Genomic DNA, 14716 nt, shown 5'->3' with positions numbered 1-14716 from the left:
ACACCGACATCAAAATTGGCCATGAAAAGTCAGAAAGCTGTCCAAAATGTGGAAAATTGCTAGTTAAAGCCATATATCTTTTCATTAAAACTCAACACCCTATAGATTTCAGAGTATCAAACATTCTTTAAAGAGCACTAGAATTAAAGCGGCAGTAAAAATTTCAAGAGGGACTTCATGGAAGGATGATACATGGTTGCCAGAGAGTTATGGGTTGGAAAACATTCAGATCCTAATGGAAGGTTAGGGCTTCAAGAGCCACTGGCTGTTCACAGGAGAACCAAAGAGAAAGCGCCACAAGTTTTAGAAGTGACGTCGAAGCAAGACGAGGAGTGGAAAGAGACAACTGTCTTCAACGCAGGACATGCAAATCCACGTTTCTCAGGCCAGTCCATCCAGCTACTTCCTTGGTCACTATAACTTAATTTTAAATTTCTCCCCTCAACTGGGCTGACATGACGATTTATTATTTATGGATTGGCATACATATAGCTCACAGTTTACTAATGTTTTAAAATTAATTAATAAATGTTTGGAAAGCACTTTGAAGATGAAAAATTGTGTAACTGCTAAGTATTATCATTAGGCCATTATCATAAAACACATAAAAGCCATAGATTCTTGTAAGCTAAATAGGTGGAGGATGACTGTGCCACGCAGCACTCAAGGGGAAGATGGCAAGGGGACAGCCTCGGAGGAGTGAAGAGCCATGGACAGCAGCCTTGCAGAACAGGTGTGTAAAAGGGAGGGGGAGGAGAGGAGGGGGCGGGAGGGGAGGGGGCAGGAGGTGTTTGCCTTGGCTCAGCAAGGATCCTGCTGAAAGGACTAGCTAGCATAGTGATCTACTTAATCCAATTTTTAAAGTTCTTAGAAATGAGCAGTTCCTTTTATCTCCTATGGAAATAGGACCAATATAAATTTAAAACAAGGGGGAAAATGGTTACCACGGAAGAGTTTTCACCATTGGAGCTCACTGTAAATTCCCTGGGAAACTTTTCAGTTATAAATAAGGTGTTCTTGTGTAATTGCTGAAACCTGAAGATTTGTGACTCCGGTATCTTTAAAAGACTCCGGTATCTTTAAAAGACAATTCCAGACAATTCCACCGTGAATACAGAAAGGACACTAAACAAATGTATATTAAATACATGCCTGTATTTCTAATAGTGTGGAGTGATGGAGATGTAGTTGTGTTTGCTGTTTTAGTTACTGTGCTAGTCTCCCCCTCGGATGTGGTAAGACAAAGCTGAGGTCTTGGTTTTTTTTAATTATTGGAACACTACAGTGCTTCACGACTCTATATTTTCAGCAGCATAATTGAACATTCAGTTTGGAAGCAAAGGCAAAGAACTTTTAAACAACAAGAACATTTAAATTCCCAATGTTAGCAATGATGCATTGGCTAGTAATTGGCCTTGGAAGACAAAGAAAAAAAAATGTACTGACGTATTATTCAGAAGGCAGGTGGACCAGAAATTTTACATTAACATTTTAATTTTTAAGCTAATCAAATTAACACAAATACAAGTGTTTGCACACATATTAGTTTTTCCAGCACTATCACAAAATGCAAATATTGATAAACTAATTGGGAACTATTTTTTTCTAAATTGCCACAAGTCTGGAAAAATGTAAATTCTGGATAACCAGCATGATGGGATATTATAACTTAATAATGTCACGTTTCCTATTCGCATTAGTATTTAGCTTTTTTTTTAACTAAAATACTAAAATATTTTCGATAAAATTAAGTTGCTGTTAATCATTTCATTTGCTTGACAAAACTTATAAAATCTCAGGTCCTAAGTATTATGTTCTACATCCTTCAGATTAAGTGGATCACCGTCTTATACTCCATAAATATTATCTGAGCAATATTATGAAGACAGACTTAAGTTTTATCTCAAAGAATTAATAATTTTAGAACCAGGCCACAGTTGGAAATCACTGCACATCCTTTATAAATAATCCTTTGCCTCACTAATCTTATCATTATCACCGATGAATGATACACTATTATACATTATTAGTAAGAACACATGTGGAGAAGTAGCATGTGTTGCTAAAGTCAAACCAAGGTTTTTTTGTTCTTTACCTCAACTCCTTACCAAGACTCGACTTCTGTTTAATGTTATGCAGTTTGCTTTACAAACAACATTCCATCTAGTCATAAGAATTTAGGAAAGTATAATTTGCATGCCTGATGTTGTTTATAAGAATGTTGTAGAGAAAAATAACAACAAAGTGGGACTTTCCTCTTGAGTCTAAAATGTGCTACTCCACAGTGAAACCAGCAAGGCCTTTGGGAATAGGAAGGATTTCTGGGACACAGCAAAGCCTTAATCCTCAGTCTCACCTATGTGAATGAGGATAGCCAGAGAGAGCCCTTCTTCCAACCTCCGGCTGGCCCCACGGAGAATGATCCTTATAAAGGCTGGCTCCCCTTCCTTAAAGTGAGAAGCAAAGAATGAGTAGTTCCTAAATCCCTCCCAGCTCTAGACCAGGAAGTTTCTCCCTCCAGAAGTTACATTAAGGATTTGAAGTCAATCATGATTTCCAACTAGACAAACGTTTGTACCCAAGAATCACTTTAACATAGCTTTGTAGGAAATCAGAATTCTGTAAAACAGCAAATGGTTTCTAAATATCTATAAACTATGAAATTATTATGCAACTGTTAAGTGTTTGGCTTCTTATTTATAGAAGCAGAATTGTATATGGTTCTATTATAAAGAGCACAATTAAGAAGAGTTGAAAATAGACACCAATTGTTTGCCACATCAAATTTTTCATTCAAATCATTTTCATTGGGACTTATTCTGTGGCAAGCTGCATGAGTAAAAGTTAAATATACATGATTTTACTAGTAAATGTGTAGGGAAATGTCTAAGGGTACATGCTTATGTGTAGAATTAGATTCCTAGGAGTTACCATATCATTCAGAGAATTACTTCCCCCCAAATTAGAAATACCACTCTAAAGTAGACACACAAGCTGATCAGACTGGGGAAAATATATTTTCTATCTAAATCAGAACCCAGATTTCAAGGATAGCCTGGAGAGAAAGAGGGCTGGACATATCCAAAGTAATTCCTTTTTTTAACCCCAACCCCAAATACTCATAGGCATCATATGGAAACACTGAGAGACACCTATTTCTATGTGCAAACAACTTGGACAATGTACTTTTAATAATAATAATCTTATATAAAATAAAATGAAATTTTTGAGATGATATGGAAATGTCATCCACATTGGGACCCCAGCTGACACCATTTCTTTAGGGAAAAAAAACCCCTATGATCTCAGGGACTCAGTACCAAGTAAATAAAATAATATAGGCACTAATATAGCTGATTCAAAGTGACTAGTATTTAGTATAGTTATTAAAATATATTTTTATGCTTCTAAATGGTAGAAATACCCATATAAGCATGTAATTATGTAACATATGTACATGGATGGTATATAGACTAAGACTATATAGAATATAAAGTATGTAATATGACATATAAAAATATGAGCTCCCGTAATATAAAATAAAATACTGATATTTATACATGTACTAATAGTAACTCATAATGTTAATGCAAAGCAAATTGCATACATAACATGTAAAAATATATATAACGGGTTGAACTGTGCCCTCTCATCCATATATTAATATTGTATCCCCTGATATCTCAGAACATGTATGCACATGGGGAAAATTAAAATGCTGTGACTTTATAAAGATTATTGGATAGACTCTACCACAGTATGAATGAGCTTATAAAGGGAAGAGTCAAGATATGAGAACAAAAGAACAGTGTGACATCGCAGGAGAAGACCCAGCACCTACAAGCCAGGGAGCATAGTCTTGGGGAATGCGAGCCTGCCAGAATCTTATTTTCAGGTTTCCAACCTCCGCAAGCAAGAACGCAACGTTCTGCCCTGACTTGTCTCGTCTGTGGAACTTGTGGCAGTCCTGCAAGCTGGTAGCGATACAGAGCACACAGAACGTGTTAATTTTTTTTTATTATTTTAGATATTTTCTTTATTTACATGCGAATTTCTCCTTTCCCAGTTTCCCCTCCAAAAAACAAAAAAAACAAACAAAAACAAACCCCTGTTGCCTCCCCCCTCCCCATGCCTGCCACCCTGCCCTCTCCCACTTTCTGGCCCTGGCATTCCCCTACACTGGGGCACAGAACCTTCACAGGGCTGAGGTCCTCTCCTCCTATTGATGATCGATTTTGCAATCCTCTACCATACTCATGCTGCTTGAACAATCAGACCCCTCTATGTGCAGTCCTTGGTTGGTGGTTGAGACCCTGGGAGCTCCGAGGGTACTAGTTAGTTCATGTTGTGCAGTTCTTCCATGTTACATTTACACAGAAAAAGATAAATTGGTTAACAGATATGGGCAACAATAAGTTCTTCATTTAATTATTTCTAAAGACACTTCTTCCGCATTTGTGTATGTCAAAATAAAATAGCATTTCCCAGTACTAAAACATAACTATATTAAAATAAAATAGCTTCCCAGTTTGTAAATAAAAAGACAGGTTTTTTATAATAGCTTTAACGTTTATAAAGGTTTTAAAAGTTAAAAAAAAATACTTTTGAACTATAAAAGTTTTTAAAGAGGGCTCAATAAGTAAAGTTTTTGCTGAACAAGCATGTGGACCTGAGTTGAGAGCCCCAGTACTCACTTAAAAAGCCAGTCTTGGGGTCATGATGCCTATAATCACTGTGGAAGAGACAGAGACAGGCAGATCGTGGGGATCTGACTGGATCAGAAGCTCCAGGGTCTGCGAATGACTCAAAAACTAACGTGGCACTGACGGCAGCGACAGCTGGCTCTCTGAGGCTGTGGCTTGCTGCGTTTTGCAGAGAAACATTCTACATGTCCATAATTGTGGGATCCTATCCCAGGGGACAAGGGCTCGCACTAACTTACAAGATTTTTAAATTTGCATGCCATTCAAAATAATTCTAGATTTGCTTATTTTGAAGGCGGAGAGAGAGAGAGAGGCACACGGCACTGATCTCTGACCTCTGTACACACCCATAGGTATTTGCATCCCACCATATGTACACATTCACACAGACTTTAAAACAAATTGACTAAAATTTTGTATATTCTCCTATGGTGTCTGTCTGTTGTTTCCAAGATGTACTTAATTCCTAAAATTTACAATCCCATGACTTGTGAATAATAATTAACAAATTCAATAGTTGAGTGAAAAGCAGACCTCCAAACATTCTATGTTGTATGATTTTATTCTATAATGCCCTTGCAATACAAACACACAAGAAAGGAAATCAAATCAGTGGATGTCAGAGGTTAAAGAAGGTGGGGAAGAGGAGGAAAGTGGATTAAGTCATTAAACATGCCGGGCCTCTGATGATAGAAATGCTTAGTATCTTGACTCTATGCATGTTAATGTCCAGGTTGTGATATTACCGTGTAAGTTGCTATCAAGGAAAACTATTTAAAGGGTACAAAGAAGTGCTATTATTTCTTTTAGTTGCATGAAAGTCTGTAGTTGCTTCAAATTGGAACATTAATGTGAAACATTTTAAAAATAACAGATACATATTCTAGAAAGATCATACTCAGGCGGATTTCTGAGTTCGAGGCCAGCCTGGTCTACAGAGTGAGTTCCAGGACAGCCAAGGCTACACAGAGAAACCCCGTCTCAAAAAAAAAAAAAAAAAGAAAAATGTAAATTACCTAAGGTGATATCATGAGTTCATTGAAAATTCCATAAAAACATGAAGTAAATATTATTGTAAAATGTTAACAGTTTTTATGATTATGAAATAGGAATGTGACCATCTGTTCAACTAGTCTTTTCTTATGTGTATTCAAGTTTTATTTTTTTATTTTTTTACATATTTTCTTTATTTACATTTCAAATGATATCTCCTCTCCTTGTTACCCCTCCATAAAAATGTCAAAAACAAAAACAAAAAAACTAACCCTATTTCCTTCCCCCTCCCCCTGATCACCAACCCACCCTCTCCCACTTCCTGGCCCTGTCATTCCCCTACACTGGGGCATAAACCTTCACAGGACCAAGGGCCTTTCCTCTCATTGATGACTAACTAGGCCATCCTCTGCTACATATGCAGCTGGAGCCATGAGTCCCACCATGTGTACTCTTTGGTTGCTGGTTTAGTCCCTGGGAGCTCTGAGGGCACTAGTTAGTTCATATTGTTGTTCGTCCTAAGGGGTTGCAAACCCTTCAGCTCCTTGGGTCCTTTCTCTAGCTCCTTCATTGGGGACCCTATGCTCAATCCAATGGATAGCTGTGAGTCTCTGCTTATGTATTAGTCAGACATTGTCAGAGTCTCTCAGGAAACAGCTATATCAGGCTTCTATCAGCCAGCACTTGCTGGCATCCACAACAGTGTCTGGGTTTGATGATAGAATATGGAAAGGATTCCCAGGTGGAGCAGTCTCTGGATTGTCCGCCTTTCAGTCTCTGCTCCATAGTTTGTCTCTAAGACTCCTTAGATGGGTACTTTGTACCCCCTTCTAAGAAGGAACGAAACATCCACACGTTGGTCTTCCTTCTCAAATTTTAAGTCATTTCTACTTCCTCCCCTGGGTACAGGGCCTTTTCTTTGCTCCTCTTTTCAGCAAATTCTTCAAAAGAAAAGCCAACGGTTCTGTCTCCACTTACACTAATTCTGTTCTCTTTTTAACTCTCTAACCCTGTTATTTCTAGAGCTTTCTGTCAAGATCACCTTTATGACTCCCATCTGTGGCTACCATCCTTATTCTCAGTTCTGTCTGAGCTGTCTTCTGGCACAGCTTTGGCTGTTCCTCGTCCTTGATTAGTCTCCATTGGCTTCCAGGATCCACTGTAACTGGCTCTCCTATCCTTGTTATTTCCTCTGACATCAATTCTCTGCCAGCTCCTCTTTCTAACTTTCTGGCAAAAAGAAATTTGCACAGGTGATCTTACTTTGGTCTGTTTCTCTTCCTACTCCCTTGGAATTGTCATTTGCTGATAGACTATACTGTATGAGTTCAGGGATGACAAGTTAATAAGACCTGCCCATATTCCTATTCCACACTCTGTGCTTGTATATCTAACCCGCATTCCCTCGTGAATACCTGCTAAACATCCCTAACAACAAAACTGCTGCCGAGAAGCCTTTTAATCTCATGTGGTGAGAATGCTGTATTTTAAGCGTTCCCGCTAAACACCTAGAAATTATCAACATCTCTTAGAATCCATATTTACATCAGGATATCTCTGCCAGTTTTATCCCTAAAATCTATACAAAGTTAAAACTCTTTCTTGCACCTTTAATACTCTGGTATCAGCCAGCGCCATCTTCTGTTTCACTCGCTGTAATATTTTCTGTCTTGTCCCTCTCTTTCTCCTCACCCTCTGCAGTTTATTCTTCACAACATGCAAAAGCACTCCATTAAGACATTGAGTCAAGTTATCACAATCCTCTGCTCAAACCAGCTCAGTGCTGCCATTCTGCTCAGAGGAAAACCAAAATCATTATCACAGGGCTCCGGAAATCCGGGCCTTACTGCCTCACAAGGCAAGTATGAATACAAGTGTGAATACACTATTATTCCCTCACTAGAGCTCCACACACACTATCCTGTTTGCCAAACTCATGCTTACCAGGGGCCTTCCTTGAGTCATTTTCTCTGTCTGGAATTTTCCAGATGTCAGCATGCATAACCCCCTTATCTCTGCTCATTATTCTCATGCTTTATCTTCCTGAGTCTTACCCCTGACCACTAGACTTAATAACAGGTTTTCACACTGGAGCGAATACCAGTGCTCTTATTTCTGATCTTTCTGAGTCTTCTTTTCCTACAGCACATGTAGTCAATTACCGAATGCATTTATTTATTTATTTATTTATTTATTTATTCCCATCTATCTCTACTCCGTAGTTTGTAAGCTTCATAGGAACAGGCAGGACTGTTCCTACAGCAGTGCCTGGCAGAGTAAAACAATTACAAATATTCTTTGAAGGAATAAGTGAATATTGATTTTACCGTTATCGATCATAGTTGCTGAGAAATAAGCAGCCCCAATAATGTATACACAAACTCTCCACTGTTTCAAAACACTTCAGTCTACGGAATGTATTATTAATGTAAAATAACACACGTTTGCACTTAATATTAAATTCATCTGTATTTCCAGCAGGCCCAAATTGATCTCTTACTGATACTTTCCTGTCCCTTTCACTCAGAACAGAGTGCAAAACAGAGATAAAACTCACAAGGTGTGGGAAGATAACACTAGGCATCTTAACGGCGGTGCTTGCTGCAGCAGTAATTGGACTCATTGCCTATTTTGCTGCCTGTGGTAAGTATCTCTTGTCTTTTTAGTCGCGTGGGTTTGCTGACACCACACTGAGAAAACTAAGAACTCTGAGGAAGGAAAGGAGATGGATGTCTTGTTGTTTGTTTATTATGCTTTTATACCCTATGGTCATTAACATTTACTACACTAACATTTAAAACTTTATTGAGGGATAACTAATACATAAAAATTCCACGTTACATATTTTTGTATTTACATATAATCATGGCACTTTTAATGACGTTGTTATTACAATTAAAATAGTAAATGTTCATCCCAAAAGTTTGTCCTCAGATTTTGACCTCAAGTGACTTTTAACCCAGTGCATTCTTTGTTTTGCTTTCTTCTCCTTTGTTGTGACTTTTGGAAAGATTTTTTTGGATTGAGAATACATTGATGAAGAAAGTAGACACAGTCTCTATTTGTTAGAGCTTAGTAGCTCTACAAGGAGATAATTGACAAGCTAACAAATAAATATGAAAGCTAAGAACTTAAGATTTCTCACTACAGAAGTAATATTACTAATTCTAAAGCTTGGGCTTCTTCTAAACAACATTTCCTGCCCATAGATTTTCCTCCAATATTGAACAATGAAGGAAAATATGTCTACAACTTTTCTATATATTTTATCCATAAAATAGAAACAATACGAGGTCATTGAGTTTATTTTTTATTTAAAATAGAGCACCTTGTCAAGTTTTCTGTGTTTTTTTTTCTCATCATTTTAAGCACAGTGATGTTCTTTTCATCCTTAAAAACATTGTGTTGTATATATTATGAGGTACAGGGTAATAATTTGATACATGTATACAATATTTAATGATCAAGGGGATTACCCTGTCCATGCCCTTAAATTATATCATTGCTTTGTATTTAACCTTGAAATTTTTTTCTCCTAAATTAGTCTAAACTCTCTCTTAACTTGTAAAATATATAATCATAAAATACAGCCATCTTACTGACTGTAGAACACTAAGCTTAGTCTTCTGTCTGACTGAGCCACCTGTCATCTGACCTCTTCATTCTTCCATTCTCAGCACGTCCTAGCAACCACAGTTCTAGTCTCTCATTTTACATAATCAATTTTATAGCATCCATATATATTTTTTTTTTGGTTGTGAGCCTAGCCTTTAACGGCTGAGCCATCTCTCCAGCCCAGCATCCATATATAAGTGAGAACATACAGCATCTATCTTTGTACATGAGGATATTTTTATAAAAAAATATTTTTCTATATTCATACATCAATATATAAGAATAGTTGTTAAAATATATAAAGACGAAAAGTAATGGCGAATATAGTAATATTTGTTTTCTACTCAAGTAAAAATATTATTCCCTGGTGGTTTTCCTAATAAATCTTTTGTTTCACTGAAGCTAACGTACAAGGGTGTGAGATGTTTGCAAGAAGGTTCATGCTTACATAGACTAGGATGCAATGTGCTTTATATTGCTGTCTGCTCCCTCACTGATCATGGTGTGTGTCATAACAAATTCTTTCTAGAACAGTGGCAATAGACCCCAACTTTCTAGTTTCTATTTTACTTTTATAAAAATGTAACACAAATGTTCCCCTGCTCATCAGTAACTTTACGGTTATTGCTCGCCTAGACGCCACACAATCGGAAGTCAGGATCAAGGCTCATAGAAACCCCTTTCTTGAAAACAGAAGCCTAGCCTAGAACTGATTATCTTTGTCAATTACACTTGAAGATCAGAATTTACCAAGGGTTTCAGCAGTCGGGAATATTCTTGTACTTGCAAATAAAGAATTCACACAGCGACAAGAATCATAGTTTCATAAGTCTACAAGAACAATGGCCGTCATGCATATAAATATTTCCCCTGAAATCATCTCCTGAGGCCATTAGACTTCCATTTTTACATAATTCATGAATCACAGATTGGGAACACTATTAGAAAACTTGATAGTAATTTCTAGGAAAGAGTTTACATTTATAAGAGTCTGGCTAACTCCTCCAATATGCATTTCAGTTTACAAAAGGAAAACATCACAGACAGAAACAGAGAGAACTGTGCAGCATGATCTAATGCGACACTTGACGGGAAGTATGGGTTTTGCAAGCACTTTAACTTTTTTATCCACTTACACTTATTAGACAGATTGCAATGACAGTTGTTACCACTGCTAAAGCATGAATTATAGTCATAACATATAACAAAAATGTCTGTGAATAAAAAGTATTCATTTTAAAACATCTAAACTTAGTCGTTCATCAAGAGTAGGTGCCAGAAACTGAATGTAAGAAGAGAATATTTAAGGAGATTATGTTTGAAGATGCATGAGTATTTACTTCTCATATTATTATCACCAACTTAATGCTTGATGAATTGATATTTCCCTTCTCATCAAGGTGAGAAAAAAAACCTCATAAAACAGATCAACATTACCCTGAAAAGACCCTCATAGATTAAGGAACATGACAGACTGAAGTCTAACTCCAACACAGAACATCTAAGATAGAAGTAATGAGTACCTAAGCTGATGACATGTCTCAGTGGTTAAGCGAAGCTGCTGATCTTCCAGAGTACCCAGTCCATTTCTCAGAACATCCATTTATCAGGCAACTCACAAATTTCTGTAACTCCAGCTCCAGGGGTTCCAACTTCCTCTTCTGTCTTTTTGAGGCACCCACCTACAGGTGACATGCAATCACACAGACACACAAGCAAATACAAAGAAGTAAAATAAATCTTAAAACAAATAATGGGAAAAAAGAAAAGGTACACACACACACACACACACACACACACACAAATGGGTTTATGATGTTTCAGCAGCATAAAACGGAGGCAATCCCTAGGAACATCCAGAGTCAATGGGGTTAAACAATGTGTTTCCTAGGCAGCAAGTAGAGACTTCCCAGGAAAGAATCTCCATCATTTCAGGAACTAATCAAGAAGCCACCCATAGCACACTTAGATCTATGGTTAAAGAAGTGTCAGGTGAGTCTCAAGCCTAGATTCTGGAGAAGGCAATAGATACAAGCAGAATTGACACAAATTTGTCAATGAAAAATAATTATCATCAAGACTATTCCTATTTCTTTTTTAATGACTCTGTAGTATTTTGTAGTTCATTATCATAGACTCCAAACCCAGAAATAACGAGACATATTTCACAACTATTTCTTCATTGAAGTCAGTAATTAGCCAAAAAATAGCTAAGCAAACCAAAGCACAGAGCAGCTCTCCCTCCCAGATACTGTCTCCTCTCTGCTTTATGATTCTCTAAATGGTAATCATGTGCTTTCTAGTTAGTTCACCTTCTGCTTTTATTTTTATTTACTTTTGTTTCATGCATATGAGGGTTTTGCCTGCATGTGTATCTGGGCACTACACATTTTCAGTGCCTGCTAGAGTGAGAAGAGGGAACCAGATCCTCTGGACCTGAAGCCACCATGGGGGTAACAGTAACTGAACCTGGAACCTCTCACCTACTGAAACATATCTCCAACACAAATTTTAGTTAACTTTCTTAGGAAGGAAAATAGTTCTCTTAATAAGAGAATGCAAAAACGAACAAACAAACAAACAAACAAACAAGGATACATGAAAAAAAGCATCCTCAAACTGAGTTAACATTGATTCACTGAATAACTACTTCTGAACTAAAAGAATCTACTAAATCTGGGTGCTTTACATAGTAAGTGAACCTCTGTGGTGTTTTCAAATAGTATCTGGGGATCTAAGCTTTGAATTTTATGTAACTTTCACATATCAACAAATGTTGTTATTATTTTTACTTTTTTCAACCTAAATGCAAAAGCTATTATATGTTTGTGGAATATCCAAAACCAGGCTAGATTTGGTCCTGAAAATCATCTTTAAAATCCCTCTTTCAAATCAATTAAATTTAACCCAACTCAGATTCACTTAGATTTTTTTGAGTATTACTAAGTGGGCTGTGGATGCAGCTCAGTGGCAGAATAGTTTACAAGGGTACATGAGTCTCTGACTTCAATTTCCAGTGACTCATGGTAGGCAGGGGAAAGAAAGAAAGATAGAAGAAAGAAACAAAGAAAGATTAAAAGAAGAGAAAAGCTGGAGAGATGGCTCAGCGGGTAAGAGCACTGACTGCTCTTCTCGAGGTTCTGAGTTCAAATCCCAGCAACCACATGGTGGCTCACAACCATCTGTAATGGGATCTGACACACCTTCTTCTGGTGCATCTGAAGACAGCTACAGTGTACTTAGATATAATAAATAAATAAATCTTAAAAAAAAAGAAAACAAAGAAATTACAAGTAATAAATGAAGAGTTGTTTTTAAAAGAAGAGAAAAATAGAAAAAATATTATCATGCTAAGTCCTAAATTATAGTTCTATGGAGAAATAGGTTCAGATGCTTTATTGCACAGTAGGGTGACCACAGATTTTTGATAATGTAGTGCATTTTACATATAACATTGTATTATTTTTCTTAGACTTTGTTTCATGTGTACAACATATTTGGATCATATTCACCTCTAAGCTTCCTCCTAACTCCTCCTAGATCCTCCACCCATCCCCAAACCCTTCCCAACTTTATGGCCTTATTTTTTTTAGTAGCCCAATGTTTCCAATGTGTGCTACCCATATACTCATGGGTATGGAGCTATCCACGAGATCAGTGGTTCTCAATCTTCCTAATGCTGGAATCCTGTAACATGGCTCCTCAAGTTGTGATGACCTTCAACCATAAATTTATTTTTGTTCCTACTTCATAACTATAATTTAGTACTGTTATGAATCTTAATGTAAATATCTGATATGTGATCCCCCCCAAGGGGTCCCAACCCACAGCTTGAGAACAGCTGTACTGAAACATAGTCGACCTATCAAAAGACATTCCCTTAAAGAAAATTGACTCTTCCTCCTGCATGAGGTTGAGGTGAGGGTTCATGAACTTTTCCATGCTGGAGTGTTGGCTGGTTTGATTTTATTCCAGCACCCACAGCTGCTATGAGTTCATGAGTACTGGTGCCTCTCATACCCAGAAATCACTGCTTCATCCCTGTCCTCCCTAAGGTCTGGCTATTATAATCATTCCAGCCCCTCTTCCACAGTGGCCTTGGAGAATTGGTGATAGGGGGTATAATTGTATGTACACCATTTGCATCTGAGCATTACAGAGACACTTATTTTCTATAATTTGACCAATTGTGAATTCCTAAATTGACTGCTGTACACATCACAAAAAAATTCCGTTATAAGGTCTATTTTTAAAAACTATACTAAAGGGGCTGTGAATATGCTTGTCATAATAATGATGTTTGAGGAACTTAATGTTATTCTGATTTAAATACAACACAAAATAGATGTGCTTGATAGCCTAAAAATATTTACAATTATGTCAATTAAAATTAAATTAAGTTCTATTTCTGTAGCTTTTTAAATACAAAAAAAAAAAAAGAAGAAGAAGAAGAAGAAGAACAGTTTGTACACAAAGCCTGCACCCAAGGATGTTATCAGTAGTAGAATCTGTACTATCCAAAGTTCTCCATGTGTTTCTGGTGGGCAGTCAAGGTTGAGAACAGCTCACCTCAAGGAAAACAAACAGGCGTAAGATTAAGACATTTAAAGGTTCGTAGATAGTAACCAGTTTCACCATATCATTTCACGGTACCAGGAATACAAGCTCCTTTAGTCATGTTGCTTGGCCATATGTGTTCTGACTTGCCAGTGTCATCTCAGTGTCCGAGGCAACCTGGACTAGCTGTAGTCATTATATACAAATTCCAACCATCCAGTAGGAACACCAGAAAAGGAACTGTGTCTTCACTCCATAAAAGAACAGCTCAGATGTTCCAGAGCGTTTTTCAGAATGCAAAAGCAATGGGATCTCTCTTAGATATAACATGGGTGTAATAACACACTTTTTAGATTAGCAATCTGCTTGGGAACAAATAAGATTGTGTTACCCTGGCTAGGAGAAGAATGTCAACAAATGGCACATAGTTGGTTCATAGAGAAAGTTAATATTCCTCACTAATCTTTTTATTACTTCTATTTCAAGATATTCTCAAGATTCTATACTAACCATAAGTAGAAACTCTTAACTCTTTACATCCCTCTACAAATAACCACTTTAGTTCCAAGGATAATAATTAAATGTAAAAATGTAAGAGCACAGACAAGCCTTCTCAACTGCCCTTTCATTTGCTTCATCATTTTGCTCTGCATCTAAGAGCCAGAATTAGAAATATGTGTGTTTTTCTTCAGAGAGAATCTGTTCAAAGTCAAGTGTACAATACATTCTGTAAAGGGCATTGTAAGCTCTCCAACAGCCCATTTAAGAGAGCCGAGTTGGCTAACTAAGCAAGTAAAAGATCTCTTTGACAAGAACTTCACGTCTCTGAAGAAAGAACTTGAAGAAGA

General features: G+C 37.1%; 1 protein-coding gene across 1 annotated transcript in view; it reads left to right on the top strand.

Annotated features, from left to right (window-relative positions):
• The first annotated feature begins 626 nt into the window (after nt 1-626).
• LOC116070569 (transmembrane protease serine 11C) overlaps nt 627-14716 on the top strand; it is a 62993-nt gene continuing 48903 nt past the window's right edge. The window contains exons 1-2 of the mRNA XM_031342001.1: nt 627-733; nt 8224-8339. Coding sequence (XP_031197861.1) covers nt 675-733; nt 8224-8339 — 175 coding nt within the window. The 5' untranslated portion in view covers nt 627-674. The remainder of the gene's footprint in view (nt 734-8223; nt 8340-14716) is intronic.

Source organism: Mastomys coucha, unplaced genomic scaffold (genome assembly GCF_008632895.1).
Source record: "Mastomys coucha isolate ucsf_1 unplaced genomic scaffold, UCSF_Mcou_1 pScaffold22, whole genome shotgun sequence".
NCBI classification, from domain to species: Eukaryota; Metazoa; Chordata; class Mammalia; order Rodentia; family Muridae; genus Mastomys; species Mastomys coucha.
This window is presented reverse-complemented; position numbering and strand designations above follow the sequence as displayed.